This window comes from Carettochelys insculpta, chromosome 3, assembly GCF_033958435.1.
Source record: "Carettochelys insculpta isolate YL-2023 chromosome 3, ASM3395843v1, whole genome shotgun sequence".
NCBI classification, from domain to species: Eukaryota; Metazoa; Chordata; order Testudines; family Carettochelyidae; genus Carettochelys; species Carettochelys insculpta.
Genome location: NC_134139.1, coordinates 53810324 through 53836763, shown reverse-complemented (window position 1 = coordinate 53836763; position 26440 = coordinate 53810324). Strand labels below are relative to the sequence as shown.

At 40.5% G+C, this 26440-nt stretch overlaps 1 protein-coding gene across 7 annotated transcripts in view; it reads right to left on the bottom strand.

Moving 5' to 3' along the window:
• CDC42BPA (CDC42 binding protein kinase alpha) overlaps positions 1-26440 on the bottom strand; it is a 312667-nt gene that overhangs the window by 33127 nt on the left and 253100 nt on the right. For all 7 annotated transcript variants that reach the window (XM_074989868.1, XM_074989866.1, XM_074989861.1 and 4 more), the window contains 11 exons: positions 25105-25224; positions 24286-24366; positions 21743-21848; positions 18410-18546; positions 17159-17298; positions 16417-16498; positions 10516-10732; positions 6938-7000; positions 5338-5931; positions 2860-2957; positions 1376-1460 (listed from right to left, as the gene is read on the bottom strand). In XM_074989868.1, coding sequence (XP_074845969.1) covers positions 1376-1460; positions 2860-2957; positions 5338-5931; positions 6938-7000; positions 10516-10732; positions 16417-16498; positions 17159-17298; positions 18410-18546; positions 21743-21848; positions 24286-24366; positions 25105-25224 — 1723 coding nt within the window. The remainder of the gene's footprint in view (positions 1-1375; positions 1461-2859; positions 2958-5337; positions 5932-6937; positions 7001-10515; positions 10733-16416; positions 16499-17158; positions 17299-18409; positions 18547-21742; positions 21849-24285; positions 24367-25104; positions 25225-26440) is intronic.

Sequence of the window (26440 nt, the reverse complement as noted above, 5' to 3'; positions counted from 1 at the left end):
ATGGCTGGTTTTATAAATCATACTTTATGCTAGTCATAAAAAAAATTACAACCTTAAAGGAGATAAACTTGCAGAACGCATGTGGCTTGACAGCCTTTTTTGAAAGATACTGAAGGGTAGAGAGGACCTGTTTTGTTCACTGCTCTGTGGGGTGGTTTAGCTTGTGATCCAATTCCCAGCCCTTAGTTAGAGTTGCAAATTATCTGTACAAACTCCTGCACACTGTTCTTCTTTAGCATTTCCATCCCACTTGTAATAATTTGCTCACCAACAACTGGAACTCAACAGATACTTAACTCTGTTTTTGAAAATTGTATTACTCTTAGTTCAACTTTTATAGGCCACTGGTGGCTTTTTGTGAGTCTAGTTATAAACATATATTCCATTGCAATCATTGTTTATTGTGCATTTATATTTTTATACTGACAACAGTAAAATTATTAAACTGGTTACTCTCTCTCCTTTCTATGGATCAATTTTATATATTTAACTGTAGTATCTGATCATGATACTACTTAAGCTTATGTTACTATTGCTATTTGTGTAGTATATGGCACATTCTATTAATTTGCCAATAAACAGAAAATTAAGAAAAAATCTTCAAACACCAACAGTACAAATACTTGAAAGTAAAAAACAACAAAAATGTGTTTGAAACTTATATTTTAGCTCATCATTTTTTTTTACTGAAGAAAGCAACACAAACACCTCAAAGCAGTGTGCTATAAAGAAGCCTAAGAAATTGTCAACATTTCAAAGTCAACACTTCAGAACACAAATGCAGATGGCTGTTGTCACCATATTATAAAGAATGGTACTGCATAGTTTTCTGTCACTAACAGGTTCTGAGTCACAGGGTAAGATTCTCGGGAAGGGGGCTAGATGTGTGCAAAAATGATTTTAAGCCAGAATTAGAGAAAACCCTGTAGAAGCCTACATTTTACCTATTGTGTTTTTAGAAATAATTTTTGAAGGGAACGGATTTTAGATTTTAACAGCTTTTTTAGTTGCACTAATCCTCTGCTTTACTGCCAAAAAAACTAAAGACCACAGCTAAGATGCTTGGGGTGGGCTCCAATTAATATTTTGGGACTTGGGGTGGCCTCCAATTAATATTTTTTAATCCCTTTAAAGTTAAGTTTAAAAATATCACACTCTACATTGCAAGTTTGAAAAGAGAAAAAGTTCAGCCTAGCTAAAGAAGGCTATTATGTTTTTCCAAATCATTGTGGTATCTCAATGGCTGGTTTGCTTCCAACTTAATAAGTGAAGAGGGGATTGAGAAATAATATTCTACAACTCAAAAACTGAGGCCAGAGCAAGATACTCTTCCAAAAGAAGCAACAACAGTAGTAAATTCTGCTTACTTACTTACCTGCCATCTTATTTTTGAAGTATATTAATCGAATTGTCTCCAGTCCTAAAAGGTTTAGTGATCCCTCTGTATTCAATGGTCGTACCTGGAACAATTGAAAACAAATATCTTGATAATAAATCATGTGTATATAGTGCATCTCATCTCAAGACACCCCAAACAGCATTACAAATGGTATAAAACAAGCATTACTGAGATATAGTCATCTCAGAGGTGGACTTGGGGTGGGCAGGGAGGAGGGGGTGCCAACTGGCGCAGAGTACACAGCACAGTAGCAACATAAAAGAAATTCTGGCCATGGCGCATGAGAAATCTCTGCTGTTGTAACGACTGATAATTCATCTTTGTCACCCAATAGAGAGACAATCCTGGTTTTCAAAACTTCACCTATGTAATTTATACACCATATAGATACTTATTTAACTAAATGATGGAGCGCTGAAGTCTCAGGATTCAAATATATAATTTTGCATGGAGTCAATTTTCTTTTTCAGATCTTAAGCATAGAGCAGTAAGATACCTCTGTCAGGGAGCCAGCATCATGTCATCAGCATCATTTGCAACGTGATGATTCTGTACAGCAGTGTCATAACAGACACATTTTTGCAGTTTCAAATTTCAAAAGATGACAACCTTTTCTCGCTCTATTTAAACTGTATATCGTATTCAAAAACAATCTATCAAATCATCATCTCTGAGTCTCCTATAGGTAGCAGCTCCTATCCTGCTGAAAAGTGGCTTCATTTGTTACACTACCATTCTGTGTTTACCAATAATCAAAAGATTATAAATTTCAACTTGATAAGCAGGAAATAAATGTTTTGCCTGCTTAAAACTTAAGTAACACATTAGTTAATCAAGCCACAGCCATGACAGTTTTCAACTCTTAATCATCTGAGTGCAGAAAAATATAGTATTAGTGAAGTGACTTATTTTTCCCAGCATAAAGATTTTCTTTGCTGTCCTGTGTTGTACTTTTGCAAGGAAAATACTTCCTCCTTATCACTGATGTAGGACCAGTGCTCCAAAAAGCATTCTGGCTCCAGTAGTGTTTGTGCTGGTCCAACTGAAGTGTTTCTAATCATAACAGCCTGAAATTCCAAACTGGGCAAGCAAGACTTGTTCAGATCTTTTCAGTCTGTAACATCTACTAAGTTATGGATAAACACAGAAATAATCAACTTCTATGAAATGACATGTAAACATTCAAACACTAATATTCTATAAAAAAGCCAACAAATCCAAAGGACTCTCCAGGGTATCACTCACTTATCTACGATGTTGAAACTGTAGCCAAAGCAGACAGCAAATAAATGTAGCTCTGATTTAAAATCATGCATGTTAATCTTCGTATTAGCAACTCTTTTCAGTTCAAGCATATTCTTTAATGATGTCCTAGACCCCAGCTGCTATCAACTTTTTAGACATATTTCTTAAGAGTATCAGAGCTTCACCAAAATCCTTTGCTGCCCAAGGCTATTTACCTTCTTGAGTGGAATAGTCTGAATCCATTCCATGGAGTTCACATCAAAGATATCGACTGAATTTTCACTGTATACTGAGAGGTATGGAGCATTGTAACCTGAGAAGGAAGGATTAAATATATTGTCATATGTACTTGGCCAACAAAAGATTCATAGAACAGACTTTCTTCAGGATAATTAAACTGCATTCATTGGAATATATTCCAGGTATTACCGGTACTTCTGAGAATCTGGGCTAGCTTCCAAGTCTGGAGAAGCACAAGCAACTGACTTCCATCACAAAATTGTATTTTGGCAGCCCCATAACATGTGCATAGAAAGTTGGACTGACTTCAAAATTGCCATAAGATTTATTTTTAAGGCAAATAAGAACAATTAATTTTCCTAAGACTCTACATAAACAGTTCCTTTGAGCTATAAATCATTTAACATTATTCTGATTTAAAGGTAAATTTTTGTTTAATGTTTCTTTCTCTGGTACCTTTAACTATTCATTTCTTTGCTTGGAAGTGCTTTTGGATTTTTAAATTAAATGAGTTGGTAGGCAAGGACACTGTGACCTTTACTGGTTTTTGTAACCAACCTTTGCTGAACAGCAGTGGGAGCCAGGAAGTGAAAAGACAGTCCTCACATTTCTCCTGGTTTTGATTTTCATTTCCTTTTTTCTAGATCCTCACAGAATTTAGTGCTGATAAAATGTGTAAGAGTGACAGCTCTAGAGAGTTAAGCCCTCCATTCATCTTCAGATCACCTACCATGTGGAAGAAATAGCATGTTGCCTTTCTAGCATGCCTCAATTTTGTTTCAGTGGAATTAAATCTAATGGTGATCCCTAGCCAACAGGATTTGTCCTTTTGGATGAATTTACTATTGAAGGTTTCAATCTGTGATAGCAGCTTTAGAGACTGGATGTACGCTCACTAGGAAATGGAATTAGAACGTTAACTTGTTTCAGAGAGGCAAACAAAATATTTAACAATAGTAATGAGCAGATTGGGTATCTTTGAACTGGTGGCCTGTTAGTGAAAATCTCAATCCTTTGCACAGGCAGCATACATTTCCCCAAGCTCAGATCAAGAGTCAAGTCTCTAAGGCTGCAGCCACCATCCTTTTGGATAAGAATAGCTGATAGACTTCCCTTTGGAGTCTCTCAGTGCTACTACTTTAGTAGCTAAAAGGGGCTACGCTCATGCAATGTGAAACCTTCCTCCTTTCCCGGGGGCTAAGTATGCTGTTTTCACAATGAAGAAAGAATTTCAATTATAAAAAGATACATAATACCATGCTTATTAACTGGCACATTTTAGGACCTCTGTATGCTTTAAACTTATTTTAAAATGAATTCAGACCATCTTTTAAAGGTATAAGCAAAGTATGATGGGTTTTTGTTTTCTTTACTCTTGCAGACTGAAAGTCATGTCCTGGAAAAATGTGTAGTAAATATTTAACGAGACATTCTTGGAATAAGAAACCTTGGCATGTTTTGATAAGCCAGATGATTTTTTTCTTAAACTCATGCCATATATGATCAATACCTCATGTTTCCAGATATATGTATTTTTGGGGAGGTGGGGGGGGGTGAAGAAGGGAAAGAAAAGAAGGAATTGGGTGATGAGAAAATGGAGATGATGGGGAAAGGAGTGAAACCCAACAATAATATTAGAGATAGGTATAAATCAAACAACCAGTACAGCATGACCCTGACAGCTGTAGATGCTGATCAAAATCTTCATTTTTGGAGGCCTAAATTTAGGCTCCCAAATAAAAGTGACATATTTTTAGAAGCGCTGAATGTAAGAAAACCTTATGAATCTCAGTCCAAGTACACGGGTCTCAATCACTCTGAATATTCGGCCAGTCATTTAGCTGATGTTAGGTACTCAATTCTGAAAATCCTGAGTCTCTATTGTTCTCTGATTAACAGCAGTGTAAGTCAGTTACATTAGAGTAAAACTAGGCCCTTTGACTAGACACAAAGGCTGTGGCCACACTTGGCCAAAACTTTGAAATGGCCATGCTAATGGTCAAAGCGGAGGATACTAATGAGGCGCACTTTTTCGCGCATGGCTCAGCTACATGAGGGTCCTTTTCAAAAGGACCCCGCAGACTTAGAAATCCCCTTACTCCTATCAGCTGAAAGGAATAAGGGGATTTCAGTGTTTGCAGGGTCCTTCCAAAGAGGACCCCCATGTAGCCGACTAGTGCGTGAGCGAAACGCAGCACTTTTGAAGTGCCGCAGCCAGCAGCATTCTAATGAGGTGCTGAATATGCATTTCAGCATCTCATGAGTATCCTCCAATTTGGCCATTAGCATGGCCATTTGGACAAGTGTGGCCACAGCCAAAGACTCAGACCCAAGTTTAGGTAATACAAACTTGCAAGTGTACCTGGGGCACTGCATACACATTTCAAATACAGACAATAGTAACTAATAACCATATACACATATAATATTACATTATATACAGAGACACTTACAGCAAGAGGATGGTGTTGCAGGCCACATCAATTCTTGTTGTCTAGATCTTCGGCCCTGACAGTCAACATAAACCCCAACGCTGCTAAAACACAGCAGATATTCTTTATTTGAGATTTCAACTGAGCAGATGGCATCAGTTGGCTGCTGTGTGATAAATGATAGCGTGTGGTCATCCGGGTGAAGCAAACTGTGTGGGTTTCCTTCTCCATGCAAGGGATACTTTAGGAACCCTGACTGGTAACCCACACAGAGCCGCTCGCTGAAGACCGACATCCACTGGACATTACCCAAGACTTGGATCTCCTTCATCTTTTTGTGACGCATCTTGGTCTGATTCAGTTCATAACAGAGAACCTGTCTTTTCATAGCCACACAAAGGCAAGTGAGTGCTCCATGGCGTACCTGTCCAGAAACTATTGTCTGGCAGCCTTTTGTCTCTGCCAGCTTATAAAACTCAGTCTCTCTTCCATCCAGGGCTGCCATAGGGAAAAGCCGTACATGACGGTTTCGTCCTGAGATCACTGCAATGAGCTGTTCATTAGGGATGAGCTCAATCTGATGAACTTTCTTATTGTCACCAACACGAATAATCTCTATAAAACAAAAACTGATGTAAACCTATCTTAAAGTTCATTCTGATTTAAAAATTCTTTCAAAAATGTTTAACTTGAAGGGGAATAGCAAAGAAAACCCTTTGCTACTTTCTTGGAACATATAAACACAGGCCAGATCTACAAAAGATGTTAAAGTCAATTGTAGATATGCAATTCCAGCTACAGCGATGGTGTAGCTGGAACTGACTTACCTACAAACTCTCCTATCAACCTCCCTTACTCCTTGCAAGACTGAGGAGTATAGGGGTCAGCTATGGACCCCATTAGATCAATTTTGTGCATCTCCACTAGGTGCATGGAATCAAACTCCAGAAGACCAACCCTGATTGGGTCGATCTTCTGCATAGTGAAGACATACCCACAGTCTCAAAATTACAACACAAAGCCACTCATTTTCCCACTTGTTCCTGTATTAGAAAGACGAAATTCTGATTGTCCTCTTCCTTTGCTCAAGGACCTGTATAGTGATCTTAGTCAATTATGTAGCTCTTCTTCTTAACTGCTGTGTCAGGGAGAAGTGGATTTCTCTTGCCAACTGATTAAAGCAAATTCCATATGAAAACCACTAATTCGAAGAGTGATTCTCGTCAGAAAAGTGGCGAAGTAAAATTTCTTTTTACTGAGCAAGCAAGTCTGCACCATTGTGCTGGGTTTACTTACGATACATAATTAACGCATTTTTATTTCTGCTATATCTGCAGAGACCATGCTACTGAATGCAAGAAAATCTTGCAAGTATAGCAAAGAAAGCTACATTTCAATTCCAGAATCTTTATGACTGGCAATGATGCCAGAGGCAGATACATCACAGAACAGCTTGGTCATCAGCTCCCATGTGGAAGCTACACAGCTAGCAGTTGGTAAAATCATCTTTGGAGCCATAGACTTACACAATGGGGTCTAGGAGACAGTGAAAGAGAACAAAACTTAAATAATCTTTTTGCTGACTAGTATAATTAGTATTAGTAATTCATTTATATCTTACCATCCTTGGTGACATGTACAACAAACAACCCTTCTTCATTGCCCAGAGCTATTCTTTCATGATCTATGACAGTAAATGAATAAAACAAGGTGAGCCATTTCTCTTTGGACACTGCTTCAAAAGAGGAACATAGAGCAGACACATGTTGTTAATACATGAAGTTCAGTCACTCACAGTAAATCATAAAATCACAGAAATGTAGGACTAGAAGGGACCTAGAAAGATCATCTAGTTCAGTCCCCTGCACTGAGGCAGGACTAAGTATTTTCTACACCATCTCTGACATGTGCTGATCTAACCTATTTTTAAAAAGCACCAGTGATGGAGAGTCTGCAGCCTCCCTAGGTAATTTGTTCCAATGCTCTATCACCCTTTTAGTTAAGGGATTATTCCTAATATTTAACCTAAATCTCCGGGCTGCAAATTAAGTCCATTGCTTCTTGTTACATTCTCAGTAGATGAAGAAAGCACCCTTCTTTTTATAACAATCTGTTGCACATGTGAAGACTGTGATCATGTTCCCCCTCAGGCTGCTCTTTTCCAGATTAAACAAATTAGTTACGTCTACACTAGCCCCCTCCTTTCAGAGGGCATGGTAATGAGGTAGTTTGGAAGATGCTAAGGAGGTGCTGACATGACTATGCAGCACCTCATTAGCATAATGGGGGCCACACATCATCCGAAAGTGCTGCTTTTGGAATGCATGCCACCTATGTAGACGGAGGCCTTTCGAAAGGATCCCCCCCCCCGACTTCAAAAGCCCCTTCTTCCTAAAACCAAATAGGAAGAAGTGGCTTTCGAAGTCAGGGGGTTCCTTTTGAAAGGCCTCCATCTACATGGGTGGCGTGTGTTCCAAAAGCAGTGCTTGCAGAGCATGCGCAGCCCCAATTATGCTAATGATGTGCTGCATATTCATGTCAGTGCCTCATTAGCATTTTCTGACGTACCTCATTACCATGCCCCTTCTGAAAGGAAGGGACTAGTGTAGACATAGGCACTATGTTTTCAATCTTTCCTTACAGGGAATGTTCTCTAGACTTTTACTCTTTGCTGCTCTCCTCTAGACTTTCTCCAGTTTGCTCACATCTGTCCTGAAGTGCGCTACCCAGACCTGCACACAGGATTCCAGTAGAGTAGAAGAATTACTTCTTGTATCTTGCTTACAACACTCCAGCTAATACAGCCTGCTAATCCACACACTGAAACAGTTTTACATTTGTTGACACATTTAATTTCTCATCCATTATAAGCCCTAGATCTTTTTCTGCAGGTCCCCCATGGCAGTCATTTCCCATTTGGTGTTTGATCAATTGATTATTCCTTCTTAAGTGTAGTATTTTGCATTTGAATGTCAGCCTATTTATTTCGTACCATTTCTGCAGTTTGTCAAGATAATTTTGAATTCTAATCCTGTCCTCCAAAACCAAAACATTTATTGAAGACAAAAAGCATTGGCAGCCTCCTATTTTATTAGTTTCATAGAAAAACAAAGAAATATCATAGCCTCTTCTATTTTTCATGGTAGTAGAAATGTCACTGTGTAACATTATCTGTAAGGATTCTTCAGAGTACTCAAGCACATTACTGACTTTACAGTAAACAAATAAAACATCAAGTATAAATACTCAAATTATAGAATCTGTGCCTGTCCATGTAATAGATCTGGACTGAATCTCTGTCCTAGGTTCTGACTTTCTGGACTTACACCAGATAGGAGTGCTAATAGAAGCTGTCCCTTCAGTCCTGAGATGACAAAGAAGTGAAAGAAGTTCTGTATAGCTAACTCACTTTGTGGTGCTTCTTTTAGCTATTTTAGGAGCCGTGTTCACCAAATACAGTGTAAATCATGCCCACTCCTCAGCCACAAGGATATTAGTAATGAAATGCAACAAGGGAATGCTCTTCAGGGTTTCCTACAAACACTGAGAAACATACCACACTTTCCAACAGCCTCATCCATACTGACATATGGCATAAAGGCTACGTCTACACGTGAAGCCAACATCGAAATAGCTTATTTCGATGTAGCAACATCGAAATAGGCTATTTCGATGAATAACGTCTACACATCCTCCAGGGCTGGCAACGTCGATGTTCAACTTCGACGTTGCATGGCACCACATCGAAATAGGCGCTGCGAGGGTACGTCTACACGCCAAAGTAGCACACATCGAAATAAGGGTGCCAGGCACAGCTGCAGACAGGGTCACAGGGCGGACTCAACAGCAAGCCGCTCCCTTAAAGGGCCCCTCCCAGACACAGTTGCACTAAACAACACAAGAGCCACAGAGCTGACAACTGGTTGCAGACCCTGTGTATGCAGCATGAATCCCCAGCTGCCACAGCAGCAGCTAGAAGCCCTGGGCTAAGGGCTGCTGCCCACGGTGACCATAGAGCCCCGCAGGGGCTGGAGAGAGAGCATCTCTCAACCCCCCAGCTGATGGCCGCCATGGAGGACCCGGCAATTTCGACGTTGCGGGACGCGGATCGTCTACACGGTCCCTACTTCGACGTTGAACGTCGACGTTGAACGACGTTGAACGTTGAACGTCGAAGTAGGGCGCTATTCCGATCCCCTCATGAGGTTAGTGACTTCGACGTCTCACCGCCTAACGCGTGTAGCCGCGACGGGCGCTATTTCGAAGTTAGTGCCGCTACTTCGAAGTAGCGTGCACGTGTAGACACAGCTAAAATGCTCAGCAGATGTTATTCAGTAGCCAGTCTAGAGAGTTATTTACTTCATTGTGTGGGTAATTCTTCTACCCAAACTATATTTCATGCTGACATTTTAGCCAACAATACCTCCTACGTTAGGGTCCAGATTCTGAGCATGACTCCAGAAGGGCCAAATCCTAATGTTCTAACCCACCTTTGTTTTTTCCATTTTACTCAGGCAAATTCTCTTTTGTTTCATAGACTTTGCTGGAAATTTGCCTGAGTAAAAACTGATGAGGAGCATCTCTGTATTTAGCTTAAATTGAGTGACTGGGGCTTAGAAGCACTGCTATTTTGAATGTGCAAATCCATTATTTGCACATGTGGCTTTTGCTCCTGTATTTATTTATTTGTGTGTGCAAAACTAAGTTAACAAATGTTGAGGGGCACAATTAATAATAAACATAATAAATGGGAGTTAATCATTTGGCCCCATAATGTAAACTTTTATTGACATTTCTGTTTAAGTGTATGAACATCTATTTTGCAATAACAGAAACCATAGGCAGAAGCTTTATTTTTTCAGAGTGAGAGGAAACTGGGACTGAATCTAACTATTTTTTGCTTATAGTGAGACCAACTCTCCATCATTTATGTGTGAAAAACACAGATTGTGATAAATATAGTTGGAAGGATGCACCTTTAACATGGCACCTGGGACCCTTTCACTTCCCCAATTTACAAATCAGTTTTCTCTACATTTAAAAAAAAGACCGAGATGCAAATTCATGGCTCATCATAATTTTCTGAAACAAGGCCTTGTTGCACTTCCTAGGAAGAAAGGAGAGTGTAGAAGGTATTAACATTGTAACCAAGTCCAGTAACGCCTAAGAATCATTTATGGCAGATTATCAACATCATACCTATGATTGCTGCTGCCTGGGTGGTTTTGATGAGAGGAAGGGTGCTGTCATAAGCCTCTTTGGGAACATATACTGATCGGTCTTTGAGCTTGTTCTTCTTCAAAATCCGATGCAATTCATTCAGCACTCCTACCCACTTGCTCTTTTCATTCTCACTGTCTGCCAGAATCAGGATCGAACATTTATTACTGGATGCAGAGAGTTGGGAAGCTGTAACCTGAAAAAGTTTTAAATGCATATGCTTACGAAACAAAAGAAAAGAAGCTTCATCATTAGCTATTGAAACACAGGTCTCTGGCTATCAAAATCCTTTTCATTAGATGATGACTTGATCTGTAGTTAATCAACTGAAGAACTAGGTTTCTGCATCTGAAATCCATGCAAAAATAAACTGTTGAAGGTGGATTTGTTATTTTAAGTGGATTTGTTATTAAGGGTATAATTTAGAGTGGAAGTCTCTAAATTATACCAAGGTGTATAATAGGGTACAATTTAGAGATTTTCACTAAAGGTGCTAGGTCCACTGAAGGTCCAGAGAAGAGCACTAAGAATGGTTAAAGGTCTAGAGAACATGAGCTATGAGGGAATACTGAAAGGACTGGGCTTGTTTAGTTTGGAAAAGAGAAGACTTAGAGGGTACATGATAGTGGTTTTTAAGTACCTAAAAGAGGGTTAAAAGAAAGAGGGACAAAAATTTTTCTCCTTGGACTCTGAGGATAGGACAAGGAACAATAGGCTTAAACTTCATCAAGAGAGGTTCTGGTTAGACCTTAGGAACAGCTTCCTAACTGTCAGGGTGATTGAACACTGGAATAAATTGCCTAGGGAGGTTGTGGAATCTTCAATCACTGGAGATATTTAAGAACAGGTTAGACAAACATCTGTGGGGGATGGTCTAGACAGTGCTTGGTTCTGCCATGAAGGTAGAGGACTGGACTCAACGACTTCTCAAGGTCACTTCCAGTCTAGTGTTCTATGATTCTAAATTACTTAGGATATCTATGTCTTATGGCAGCTTTTTAAATGAAAAACATTCTTACCAAGTTTTTTGAAAGACTATTCTGTACTTGGTGCACAACTAACATTCTTGTTAACATTAATGTAATGGGAGCTATGCATGAACAAGTCAGGCCTGTGAAACTTTTCAGACAGCTGGACCTCTTGACTACACGTGAAAGAAAAAAACCATCTCTGACTTGAAACTTCAATATAAAACTCAACCTTTTTTTTTCTTTCTTGCATTTAACTTTTCTAACACTAGTGGCTGTAAATCCAGCAATCTAATTCTAAATTGTATTAAAATGCTCACTATTATTTGGAACTTTTTTCCTGTTTTGCAATGCTTGTCATAAGGGTATATCTATCCCCTTAGAACAAATCCTAATGTCACTTACTAGACTGATTAAGGAAAAGTTCTGAAAGATCTTTTCCAGAAAGTATTTTAGGATTTATTCTACCTAAATCACTAAAAATACAAGTGAGAAATTGTCACTGACCCCACAGAAGTATGAAGTTGCTAGTTTTTTGCAAGAGATTGTAACTTGCAGAGACTTTGGGGAAGGTGATGAGGCATTAACAAGTAAGAGAGGAGAAACCACAGATAAGCAAAGTATCTTGTATTGATTTTTTATTTCTTTCTGGGGTGGGGTCATCTGAAGATTTGCATCTGATGTGTTCATTTTCAAGTGGGCTGTTTGTAATGGATTTACAGTAACAGTTGTTGATGTTATTTTAACTGCAGGAGAATAAAGTAGAAAAAGCTCCAAGCAATGGGCTCCACAGAGATGTAAACTTCTGTTTCATGTTTTTGTCCATGTCTACACTTACAAAAAACTTCAAAATGGCCATGCTAATGGCCAAATCAAAGAATACTAATGAGGCGCTGAAATGAATATTCAGTCCCTCATTAGCATGCCACTAAAGTGCTGCTGTTTGCTTGCTTGCGGCTCGCCTACATGGGGGTCCTTTTCAAAAGGACCCTGCAAACACTGAAATCCTCTTATTCCTATCAGCTGATACGAATAAGAGGATTTTGAATAGGAATAAGAGGATTTTGAACTCTGCGAGGTCCTTTTGAAAAGGACCCCCCCTTGTAGATGAGCTGTGGGCGAGCAAACTGTGGCACTTTTGAAGTGCTGCGGCAGGCAGCATGCTAATGAAGCACCGAATATTCATTTCAGCACCTCATTAGTATTTGGCCACTAGCATGGCCATTTTGAAGTTTTTTTGTAAGTGTAGACGTAGCCTTTGTCTCCCAAGGAATTAAGTCTGTTCAAGATATAATGCCTGGGTGTTTTCTCATGTGATTCCTTGTGAACAACTGAATCAAACTGGGATATAGTGGATTTTCTTTACCACAGTCTAGTTCATTTTACTTTTTTTCTTCAATTTCCTGGTAACATTTTGTTTGTTGTATTGAATAAGAGAACTCTAAAAGAATGCAAAGAGTCTCAAAGAGTAAAATATTTAATTCCTCCAAATTCTAATGCTGAGTTTAATCTAAATGATGCTCACTTAATCAAGAGATGGTGAATGGCAAACGTGAGAAGCCATCTTTACTGTGTTTTCCATGTTCTTTTTGCAGTTGCTATATTTGTATATGTTATCTATAAGCGACTCTCTGAAATTAGTCAGGGGACCATGATGTAATAGGGGGAGGGTAGCGTTACATGTGCAATCAAAAACTGAAGAAAAAGAAGGAAGTGTTTTACTACCAGGAAGCAAGAAAATAAAAGAATGTCAGCACATTCTCAGTGGCAAGAGAAACTGACAAAGAAAAAGGAAGTAAACAATTATGGAACCACAGAGCACAGTGCAAATGATGAAGGACAGAAGCTGGGGTGCACAAAAAGGGAGACTGCAATACTGGGTTTCAGTACTTCCTAATGGACGCTGTATAGTGTTCAATCATGGCCCTGAATCTTGCATGGTTTGTTGCCTTCTGCATTCTAGGTGTGTGGGTGACATCACATCCCAGGTGGGCTAGCTGCTGGTAGAAATTGAGAGCAGTTAATAGTCTTGGACCTCACTGGAACCAGTTACAACAGAAGGAAGCAGATTGGAGCTCCTGAAATTCAGGTTTGAGGACATTTATCTGGCACCCCTGGGGAACTGGGGGGGGCAGGATAATCAAATTTGCCAAATATTAGAGCTGCTGCCAACCCTGGACTGGACAGCTGGCCCCATGGCCAGTCAGCTGGCTGCCCCAGTCCCGCAGTCACCGGCCCAGCTTAGCCAGCCCAGGTGAGGCAGTTAGCCATCCTGGCCCCACTCTGCCAGCTCTGTCTGGGTGGCCACTGGCAGAGCAGATGCTGGTTAGTTGAATTTGATGGTTATCCAAATTCTGGATAACACAGCTTTTACTGCAGGAGGATGAAATAAAAGAACATAAGAAAAATATTCTCTGAAATACTAACAGTGGCATGATCAAGACCAAATAATTCAGTGGCACATTAGAAATCTAAGAATCTTGCTGACACTTCAGTTTTCAGAGACTCTGTGGATTTTAAAACAATAAATAGAACCCTAGAATGGAATGGACTAAATTTGACAAAACACTGAGGCCATGTCTACAAATGCCTCTTACTTTCAGTAGGGGCATGTCAATGAAGCACTTCGAAACAGGTTAATGAGGTGCTGACATGCACATTCAGTGCCTCACTAGCATAATGATGGCCGGTCACGCTTCGAAAGTGCTGCTTTCAAAATGCAGACTGGTTGTATAGACGTTGGTGCTTCAAAATAAACCTCGTGCTTCAAAATTTCCTTATTCCCCAAACCAAGTGGGACACAACCTGAGCGATCCAATAAAAGAAATTACCTCACCCACCTGTAATATCCTGGGACCAACACAGCTACAACAACACTACGACTAACTTACTGGTTGATAGGGATGTGTTTGGGTAAGAGTTTTAATTTGTAGAGAGAAAGCCAGAAACAGAGAACTGCACAGAAATGAGCTAGCAATTTAAATAAAACTGGGACTATTATTAGGCGATGAAAATAAGTAAAGTGAAGAAGAACTGGGCTAAACATCCAGAGAATCTGATGATGGCTCCTATAGCAAAGGGTCAAATCTTGCAGTCTTTTACCACCAAAAATTGTCACCGAAGTCAGCAGAAGTTTTGCTCAATGAAGGAATGCAGACTTTGCCTCAAAGTTGAAGTCATGCAATTAAGACATTATATAAACTAGAAAGAGTAAAGGAATACAAATGCAGATCTGAATTCAGGACCAGGCCCATAATAAAAATGACGGACTGAATAGCAGGGGAGGCTAAATAAAATCCTAGATACAGGGCCAATCTCCACCCAGACCATTAAAATCCCTTGAATTTTAAAGCATCACTCACTACAGTATTTCCACTAGCATTAAGTAATCTGAACTGTTTAGAATTTAGAGACTGAGTGGAAAACAGCTGAAGAGGAGCAAGACACTAATCCAGTCCTGAAGGGATCTATGCCCAGGACTCCACATCAGCGTGGGAGGCCACTGCGGGATACGGATTTGAAAAGGAAGATTACGAAAAGAAAAAGAAGGCACAATTAGAATGCCCTGAAATCAAAGACAACACCTTTAAAGGTCTGAACCAAATCTGAATTGCCCAATTAGAAGGGACAAGGAAGCTGAGGGTGTAACTGAATTCTAAAAAGTGCGAGAAAAGGAATCATTGGCAGTAACAGGAGACTGGAGCTCCTGGTCACAGAGTGAAAAGTATGCATCTAGCAAAATGCTTCCTCCCATGGCATGGGGCTGCTCCCTTCCATACTTGCAAACAGGGGAAACAGAAAGGAAGAAATTCATCACTTGGTTTTGACGGAAAGAAAAATTTAAGTTAGCAGGTGTACAGTACACGGGGCAGAATCTGAGCATTACATAATGATAATGTAATCTGCTAGCACATAGAGGACCTAAAATAAATGGAAGTGAAGATGCTGAGTTTCATCAAGAGAGGTACCTAGAATTCTGAATCTGAGAGGAAATTCTGGGCCTATTGAAATCAGTGGAAATTTTGCCATTGACTATGGTAGGGTCAGGATTCACTCTCGACCTTCCCTACAGCTCTGGATGCAGTGTTGTATTTCAGGCTTCTCTTTTGTTCCAGCAAAGCGAACAAAAGAAGAAGAGAAAAAGCATTGAATAAACTTGAATGGGATCATGGAGCAATGCCTTAGAAGCTAATAAGAGGGGAATCAGACCGGCATAAAAAATAAAGCAATGAAAAGTTTGTGGGAACTGCATAGCAAATAAAGGACAAGAATATAAGCAAAAAAAAAAAAGGTAAAATCCTACTGTTAGGTCTACAATGCAGATCTCTTATGTACATTTTGCACTCAGTTCCCATCCACTGACACGAATGGGAGCTGGCAGGGATCAAGCCCATATAATCAACAAAGCGATGTACAATGCAATAAATGTATGCACTACAGTTCAAAGAATAATATGAACCACAGCTGTGGGGGGATATTAAGGTCAGAAAAGTGTACCAGAGCCTCACAGAACTAAAGAATAACAAAGAAAGAAAAGACACTTCACTAAGATTAAAAACAAAAGATCAGTGAAAGGTACACTGCAGATCCTGTAAAAGGTGTCAAAAGTAGTTTTACCATGAGAATGAGTAAGTATATTCTTGAAACATTACTTAGATTGTAGTCACTTTGGGGCAGGGGCCCATCTTCTTCTGTTTTACAGTGCTTATCACTCTTAGGTCCTGGTTCATGGCTCAGGTTTTGAGGCACTCCAGCAACACTAATACATCACTGCTAGCATGAGTGGAACTAGATCAGTGTTAGTCATGGTGAGAAATGTTAGAAAATGAAGGAAAGTGTGTGTGGCTCAATCCCAGTGCACCATGCTAACAAGCTTTGCTTATGCCAATCAGTTTTAAACATACATACTTACTCTGAAGATACAGGGAATATCTTTTCGATTTGCATGGATGACATCAGAGGCCAAGACAGAACTCACTGAGAATTCTTCATCCCTTACAGAGACAACAAATATCATTTAGAAGGGTGATATTTTACTTGTACTTGCACAGTAAATGAAGAGCTATTATCTGAAACACAATAATGTAGCGCCAGACCTAATTTTTAAATAGCTTGGCTGTCCATCCTCTAGTTAGTATCAGAAGAAATAGTTTACCAGTGTATTGTAACCAGAGATAAATCTATCCAGCTGTTCTGCATTATCTTTCTACCTAGACTAAAAGCAAAGCATCAAAAACCTCTTCTCCCCTCCTTCCCTTATCCCTGAACTGCTGGTTTCAGTACAAATTCTTGGGTATACAGACATAGGAACACATTGGAAATTTATACAGAAATGCACACACTTGACATTTATACAGCCACTAAACACTATCAGCTGTTAGAACCACATTCAGTTAATAAGAACCACAAAATGTTCATTTAGCTCCCTGGCTGAGACCTTGCGTGACAGGTTTTACACCACAATAAATTTTTATGATGTCTTAGTTGAAGTTTTCAACAGAAATGAAGTTTACTGGAAAACAAGCTTCAGTTTAAAATACTGCCAGGGATGCAGAACCTTGCTGGATGTAACCTTTATTCAAAGGAACTCCACATGAAGGATATGCTGTCTCTTGTTTTCCACAGAAAACCCCACTCAGCACTATACAGCTTACCTCATGTCGATAACCTGACTCACTATCACACTGGGCTGGGATGCTTTTCCTTCTGCTATATCATATAGGAAGAGTTTGAAATCACAGACCACAGCCAGTGCTCTCTGCCAACCTTTCTTCACTCCAGCTGGTTTAGGAACCTATAGTAAAATAAATAGCACTGATCAGCTTTTCCTGAGTGAGTGCTTTCCAATGAGCATAATGCAAGTTTTGAGTCTGTCACTGACAAGGAAGAGGAGGACTAGTCACAGTAGAAGTGTACAGTGAAAGAAATGAGAGCCAGCTTTGCGGTCTGTCCATGGGTGTCAGATGCAAATGCTACAGTTTATTACAGAAATTCTGTAGTGTCATAGGTTCTGTCCTTACGTCCCCCTTCCACACCCAGAAATTCATAACAAAGGAACAACGGAATTGATACAAGAAGAAACACAGTCTTGCAGATCTCTAGTTTAGCTGCTAGAATCCAGTGCAGAGAATGAGGTAACATCTGTTGGTTGTTGGGTGATCTCATCAGCACAATGCCCATGAATATCAGAAGAAACCATCACCACAGTAGACACTAGTCTCTACAGAGAGTCACAAAGATTAAAAGGGTTTGGAGACTGAACGAGCCTCTTGCTCTAGAACTCTCTCTAAGACAGGTTTAAAGTTCATTGGTGCAGCAGAGTGAGGGGAGCTCAGTTGCAGTTGCCTGTACTGTAACTGGTCTGAGAATAATCAGAGTTCTACAGTCTTCAGGGGTGCATCTACACTAGCCCCCTTCTTCGATGGTGGCATGCTAAGCAGGCAGGTCAGAGGAGGCTAACGAGATGCTGTGATGCATATGCAGCAAATCATGAGCACAACGCCATTGAAGGAACGTTGAAGCTGCTAACTTTGAAGCACTTACAGGCTGTGTGGCCACGAAAGGTTTTGGGAGTAAGGGAACTTCGAAGTTGGGTGCGTATGTCGACAGGCCCGAGGCTACACTACCTGTCAGTGCTTCAAAGTTAGCAGCTTCCAAGTTCCTGCAGTGGCCATTAAGCTAATGAGGTGCTGCATATGCATCACAGCACCTCATTAGCCTCCTCCAACCTGCCTGCTTAATATGCCTGCTTTGAAGAAGGGGGCTAGTGTAGACGCACCCCCAGGCCGTAACTTTGAAACAAAGTAATATACATTAAAACAATTCAGAGTTAGATGTTAACTCCCTGACAGCTCAGTCAACAGCAAAATTAACACCAAGCTACCCATTTGTTTCCTGATACTTACTCGGACATGACCTTCATACGCAGTTCCTATGCCTTTCTGTGGATCTATCCCCAGAGGGCCTTTGGTCTGTTCAGGAGGGATTGGGCACACTGCTGGAGCCTTGTCTGCACAGGTCACATGGCATGAGAATCCACATACTTATCAGAAGGGGGAAAAAAAGGGGGATAGTGTTACATATAAAGAGCTCCTTTCTTTTGTAATACGAAAGCTATGGTAACAATACATGGAAGGGCAGGTTCTCCTTCAAGTGAAGTGTACGCAATTGCTAATAACTGAATTATTTCAATAAAACCTGCCATACTGAAAAAGAGAAAAGTAGTTACTCATAGGAATACCACAGACTCATAGCAAATAAGCAGTAAATACATGGCTTTGAAAAGCTAGACTCTGATAAATTCAAACTTCTTCAAAATTCAGAGTTCCTGATTCCAACACTGTGGTTTGCAATATCGGGGGAAAAGAGGGGGCAGTTGTGAAGTTAGGATCTAGACTAACAAAATCCTGAAGGAATGTAAAATTGGCAGCTTGCCTCTCATTTTCCCCAATGTCAGACTGCTGTCACCACCCCGACCACAACTATGGCTGTGTCTACACTACGAGATAAATTCAAATTTAAGGCAGTTAGCTCGATATTACCACATAACTGTCTTCACTGTAAATACCATTAGCTCGACCACTAATATCGAGATTACAATACTGCAGTTACCTGATGGGTACAGCATCAAACTCGAATTCAGAAGTTCGATTAAAGGCCAGTGTGGAAGCGCCACATCTCCAAATCTAATTTATTAGCCTCCAGAGGTGTCCTGTATGTAACCCATAATGCCCCTCACTGCTCCGCTCTGGCCGCTACTCTCCATTAAGAGGAAGACCGTGAATTTCAAAGCAGGAGCAACAAGCCTTTGGCTCTGGGCTCACGCCTGTATGAGAGCCTGAGAAATCTTTCTTTCTTTGCTATTAGCGCTGTGAGCACATTTACCCATTACAAATAGCCCCCTGCACAGAGTTTGTGTTTCTGTCTCTACACAGTATTTTTTTTTTCTGTACTGCATGGTGCCAGCTGCTGCCCCACTGCACCACCATCAGGGCTGTTGTGGGGGTTGTGCTTGTATAAGACACCAAGAAACTTCTTCTCAGTGGTTTACATTTGTGTGTGAACCTCCTTCCTTCTCCCACGGGCACCACGCAGTCTGGCTCTTTCCCACGCTTTTTGCCAGTATCTGCTATCTGTCTTCATGCTTTGTCCCCCTCAGAAACATGGGGGTGGGGTGTGGAGGAGAGGCTGGTTGATATTCCTGTTTGCATTATAAGTTCAATGTATGATATTTCACTGCCATCAGCCGCGTTGGCAATATCTGTGTCGTGAAGTCAAAAATTCTTTTTTCCTGAATTTCTTTATCCTCTTTCTTCTAACTTTAGAGTACAGTCTGGGCCCCGGTATTATTTTCAGAAATCACATGCAATGATGGGAGGTGGGACATCAGTGGATGGCCAGCTGAGAACACAGTCATTGCACAGAAGCCTTATAGTACACCAAAAAGTCAAAGACTCTCCCTGTCAGCAACTGTCTTTTCTGAAAAACTTTCCCATCTTCTCTTTCTTCATGCTTTTCGGGGTCCCTGTATTATTTTCAATACAGTCAAAACTCTTTTTTCCTAGACTTTTCTATCCTCTTTCTTCTAACTTTGAGAATACAGTCAGGGTCCCTGTATTATTTTCAGGGATCAGCATATTTTCAGGGATCAAATGCAATCATGCGAGGGGGAACACTCAGTGGATGGCCAGTTGAGAATTCAGGTACAGAAGGAAGACATTTCTACACACTTTTGTCATCTGTGTGGATGCCCTACTTTTCCTTCCTGTCAATGGGAAAAATGGATATTTCCTTAGCACAGGAGGGGAATGAGGAAAATGCAACATGGGAAGATTCGAACTTATAAATTCCAGAATTATAAAATTGATATTAATAAATTTGAATTTATCTCATAGTGTAGATGTAGCCTTTGTTTCCTTGCTGCCATTATAAATCTAAAATAATCTATTTGCAGCTACCAACGATAATACTCTACATATTTCACACCATGCCACTTCCATAGAACCACAGAGTCATGGAATCTTAGGGCTAGAAGGGACCTTAGGAGGTCATCTAGTCCACCCCCCTGCCTAAAGCAGGATCATCCCAATCTAAATCATCCCAGCCAGGACTTTGTCAATCCATGTTGACTATTCTTCATCACTTTCCTCTCTTCCATGTGCTTCAAAATGGATTCCTTGAGGATCCACTCCATGAGTTTTCCATGGACTGAGGTAAGGCTGACTGGTCTATAGTTCCTTGGATTGTCCCTCTTTCCCTTTTTTAAAAGATGGGCACTACTACATTTGCCTTTTCCCATTCATCTGGGACCTCTCCCAACCTCCACGAGTTTTCAAGGATAACAGCCAAAGGCTCTACAATGACATCTGCCAATTCCCTCAGTTTCCTTGGCTGCATTAAACCTAGACCCATGGATTTGTGCATGTCTAGCTTTTCTAAACAGCTCTTAACTTGGTCTTTCCCCAGTGAGGGCTGCCCACCTCCTTCCCATACTGCATTGCCTAGTGCCATAGTCTGGGAGCTGACCTTCTCCATGAACACTGAGGCAGAAAAAGCAATTTAGTACTTCAGCCTTTCCTCATCATCTGTCACCAGGTCACCTCCCTCATTCAGTAACAGCCCCCACACCCTCCCTGATAACTCTCTTATTGTTAAAATGCCTGTGGTCTTGCCACTATCCGTTTTTCCCTTTCTACAGAGAATTCCCTCAGATGATATTAGTGCCACCTTAAAGGGCAGAAGAGAAACAAAACTATAAAAAAGAGACCAAATAATAATATGGGGCTTCCCCAAGGTGAACTCTTGGGCAAACTCCACTGCTTTTGAAGCCTTCACTCCTTTTGTCCCTCCTACCCCGGGTGTCACAGGGGGGTGGGCTCAATCACTCACACACACACTACCTGCCACACTAACTGAGTTCAATCAGTAACTGAAATTCAAATTCAAACAGCCAATTGGCCTAGCAAACTGAAATTCAGATTCTGAAATCCAAATTCAGATTCATACAATCAACCTAGCAGTTTTGCCAGTTACACACTTTACTGTAGAATCTTGCACATGAGATAGCCAGAATTCTTAGCTGCCACTGGTACAAAGATACAAGATGAAGAACACAAGAATAATACATTAGAATTGTGGAGCAGATTATTCCAACATAATAATGCTGCTTGTATAATTTGAATAACACCATCTATAAGACCAGAGGCACTTCATCTCCCATTCACTTTTGTCAAACTTACCTTCACAAGTGCAGCCCTGTCTTATTAAGCCAACCATCAGCGATGTGCATTGATTGCATTTTGTAGGGGTATTAAAAGATTTAACTACAAACTGGTGGGCCTTAGGCTGTAAAACAAATAGACACAAATGTTAATTTTGGGTAACATTTTTCACAGACATTTCGTACATAAAAGAGCATATATGTGGGTTTGAAAGCTCAGCTTAAGTATATTAAAAATGAGAGCTGTATACATGGCTCCTGGGTTGAAAAATTACCTTGCAGCACTTAACAGGTTTTTAAACATCTCTATTTTTACAGACTGCTGCTTTCATCCTCTGTAAACTAACTATTGAAACCTGGACCTTGTCCTAGCATATGAGTTTGCTGCCACTTTTGAAAGAAAGGTGGTCAAGGTCAGTAGGTTTACAAATTGTCCCCATTGCAACAGTATCCTTCAGAAGTTCCAAGCACACTTTTTTTTTTTTAAATGCTGGTCATAGAAACTTTACGTTAAGGGATGCAGACCTGAGCTGGAATAAAAAGTCACATGTGGGTTGGTCACTACAGTTTATGATTCTAGTTAAAACACTGGAATGGGTGGTACATTTCAGTTTTAAGTGCTAGGCAGCAGTGGTTAACATCAATGGTAAAATATTTAAGGTAAGAGACCAAATAAGGCTGATTTTCAAGGGAGTTCCCCTCCCTGTGACTCCTGGGAACATGCACTGAAAGAACCAATGCCCATATTCCTTTCCTCCACAGAGTGAAACTGCTGCCAGAAAGATAGCAGAGACAAATGACTGTGTCTGTGAAATGAGCTTGATGTGATTCATAAAAACTTCTACAGGCTGCTCAGGAAACTGCTTCAAATATTTCCAGTATGTCTATTATTCCCACACTGAATAGAAAGACAGCCTCCTCCAGAGAAGTAGATTGTGGTGGGAAAGGGAACAGATTATTTTCCTACTGGACATTTCCTGAATATAAAAGACCACCACCTGCCTGTATAATGCACATGATCTGAGAAAGGCAGAACTATCTGAATTTTTTGATGCCTAGAGATATTGTAATTTAGCTTGCTGTTTAAGATACTTACCAATTAAAGACTTTGACTGCCTCCATCTTTATGGCACAGCCTGATTCATATGCAGAGAGTTTTTAAGTACAGACTAACATCACATTTTGAAACCAATGAGAAAATAACTTCTCTTTTAGAAAGCTTGCAGCAGATATTAATATAAGATGACCCTTTAGGCAGCTCCAAGAACAGATAACTTTTTAATGCAATGGTGAACTTTGCACAAAACCAAGCTAATTTTCTGGAATAAAATGCTTGTTTCATAAGACTTCACAGGGGCAGGTACAAAAATTTTGTTGAGAGACCTGAAACTAGCACTTAAATACATGAATGAAGTAACAGTCTCCTAGTAGGAGCTTTGGTAAACCTTGTTGCTATTTTCTAGTTACTGCTGTTTCCCATCTGCATAAAAATGCTGACAGACATCCTTGTAGGAAACATGCATTTCTTCTATCCAATATTTCCATATGGATAAACATGTACCAACCATTGCAGAACCACAGCTAATGGAGAGAGGGTAGCATTTTCAAATTCCTCTCAGGATCCTAAATCACTCAGGCACTTTTGAAAATGTAACCCTGAGAGTCTTTCCTTTCAAAACTGTACAGAGAAACTCTTTTACCTTTGATCAAATGCATGGAACTATTCAGCCCAGGGTGAAACTAATTCCAATGACCGGCATAAATTCCAGTCTCTGTACAATAAGTTCTCGGTGAAAGTGGGGTACAGGAACATTGGTGAATTAGAATTAGTTCTCTCAACCAGAGTGGGGGCTGACTGCACCACCCTGTGCTGGTTACAAAAGGTCCTGAGGTTCCTGGATCTGCACAAACAAATCTGTATCTCCTCCATTTCCACCCATTCAAGTAAGGAACTTCTATGCAAGGCCTGGGTTGGCCAGTGAAGTGAGTTTCATAGCATGTACCTAAGCTCCCCTGCACAACTGATAAGTCATCAACTCTCCAGCACTATCCCTATCCAGTGTCTAAATGGTATGGAGCTTCTTGCATCATGCTTCCTTACCACTAGAGAGTTTTACCCCCTACATCTTCATCTCTCAGTCACTTTCAGCAGAAGTGGAAAGCTTCTCCTGCTAAGCACTGAAAACACACAAAGAGAGATCCTTCCCCACAATTTTTCTGGAAGCTATTTTCCTCCATTATCTTCTAGGCCCATAATCTACATCCATTCCTTTTAGGTGGCCTGAGCTGGCACTTTTGCAGTTACTAGATATGCAGAGCAAATGATCAACTTCATGTAATCTTGCATTAGGCAGCCAACTCTAATCTTTCACATCTTACTATCCAGAGTTTGGGGCCTTGAGTCTCCAGAACACCATGGAGTTTAACTTAACTGAATCCTCCCCACAAGCTATCCTAAGGGAGGGGAAAAAAAGGCCGATAAACAAGATTTCTGAAGCCACTGTTTACGAATAGCATGTATCCCCCCCTCTATACAAAATTACTGAAGGGGTGACTGAGTACCTTTGGTGCTGACAGTCCTGATCCAATATATGCTGGCCTCATGGCTGGTGTGTGAATTGAGCGTGGAGGATGATCTGTAACCTGAACACAACCACCCCACAAAAAAGTAGTAAGACATCAAAGGCACATTATCAAAAGCTGCTTGGCCAGAACAGAATGGCAACAAAACCCCAACAGCAAAGCAAGCATAGAGGGGACACAGACTAGTACAGGAAAAAAACTCAGCAAAAATAAAACTTAAGTCTCACAGCAGAAAATTACAAGAAAACTGTCTGCTATATTAATAAAGAAAAGACTTATTCAATACAGTTTAAAACCACCTGGTTCATACTGAAAGAATCAGTTCTGATATCCAACTTTAAATTTTCCCTTCAAAAATTTACATTATAACAAGGCGATACCACCCACATTATTATGGTTATTTAGTACTTTGACTTAATATGGTTTTGAAAGTGATTCAGAATGAGTCACTAAACAAGACTACAGTATAATGTAACTTTTAATACAGACTGTTTAAATATATACCGACTAAAAATAAGTTATTAAAAAAGACAGTACCTCAAACAATTCATTCCCTGTGCTTCCCCAGCCCAATCAGCTGTACCCTGGGTACAATTTAACTTGCTGTAAAGTGGAAATTCCTTGCAATGCAGAGAACTCATGTTCAAAAGCTTACAATAGTTCATAGTCCTTTCATGAGGCTTCTACATGTTAGTGAATTTCAGCTTAAGTAGGACAAACATTTTTTTTGCTGCAATCAGAACAGAACAAACTCTTAGTTCATTAAGTAAAATGTCAAAGCATCAGCATCAAGAGTACCTCAATTGGTTCAACGTCACTAGCTGTGGAAGGAGACCTAGACCTTGAATGGAGGTGAGACTTGGTATCTTCATCCCGTAAAGGAGTATTAGACAAGGTAAAATTCTCAACTGAATCAATCTGGGGAAACACAGCAGGGAAAAACAATCAAAAAATAAATGAATCACTTAATAATTCACAGCTCTTCTCAAACTAACATACAGAAATAGCAGAGTTCTTATGGGGTCGGACTTCAGTCCTTCACTGATGGCACAAAAAGTGGCCGTGTCTGGCATTTTTAATTCTGGACTGAGGGTTACTTGGAACCACAGGATCTGGCCTCCAGGACTTGCTTCACAAGAAGGAGCTGCAGGCGAGTCCCCCCATGCTGTTGAGTGCTGGGAGGTGAGGCCTTTAGATCAAACTGCCAGAAGGTGAACATCCTCGTCCCAGGCACCACACATGGTTATTGGGTGCTCCAGAAACAGCAAGGCAGGAAAGGCATCTTCCGAAACCTACTTCTTCTGCTTCTTCAGTTCCACTGCAACACAGAACTGAAACGAATCACTAACACACTAACTAACAGCTAATGCTGTCTGCCTAAGAAGAAAGAAGCTGTGGCTCTGAAGAAACCTGAGAGATTTATAGCTATGTATGGTATCCATTTGGAAGGAAATGAGGTGATGAAGGTGCCCGACCCCCTAAACAGCCTTCCCCCCAGTGGGGGAGTGGGGCACACAATGCTGAGGGAACAGGCTGCACAAGAGGTCTTTAGCTGACACTGCTAGAAAATGGTTCTACTTCAAGGCACCACAAGATTGTACAGTACCCTTCAGTGAGAATACGCAGAGTCACTCGAAGAACAAGATAAATACACTGAGTTGAACTTTCCTGTATAAATATATTTTTAAACAGTAGGCGTGGCAAGTAGCTGCTTCCTTCTCTGATAGCAACTAACTACTGGAAGTAATGGGTAAAGCAAAGATGTTTGCAACAGGCTTGATCACGACACTCAAACTTCACTGTCCTGTGCCTGCTTCTAATAATAAAAATTACTACATGGACCCCAAGGGGGGGGACCAGAGCCTAAGCTCCACTGTCACTAAGGCTACAGCACCAAGAAGGAGCCTGTAACCTGAGCCCTGCCACTGAGGGCTGAAACCAGAGTGTGATGCCAGCTTTGGTCCCAGGCCCCAGAAAGTCTAATACTAGCCCTGACGACCCCCATTAAAATTGTGTCCTGATCCACTGTTTGAGAACCACTGAACTAGATAGTTGATGACTGTCTTTTCTACAGAAACATTATCAAGCATCACAATTTCCCCATATTTTCACCAAATAATGACTTGCTAAGTCA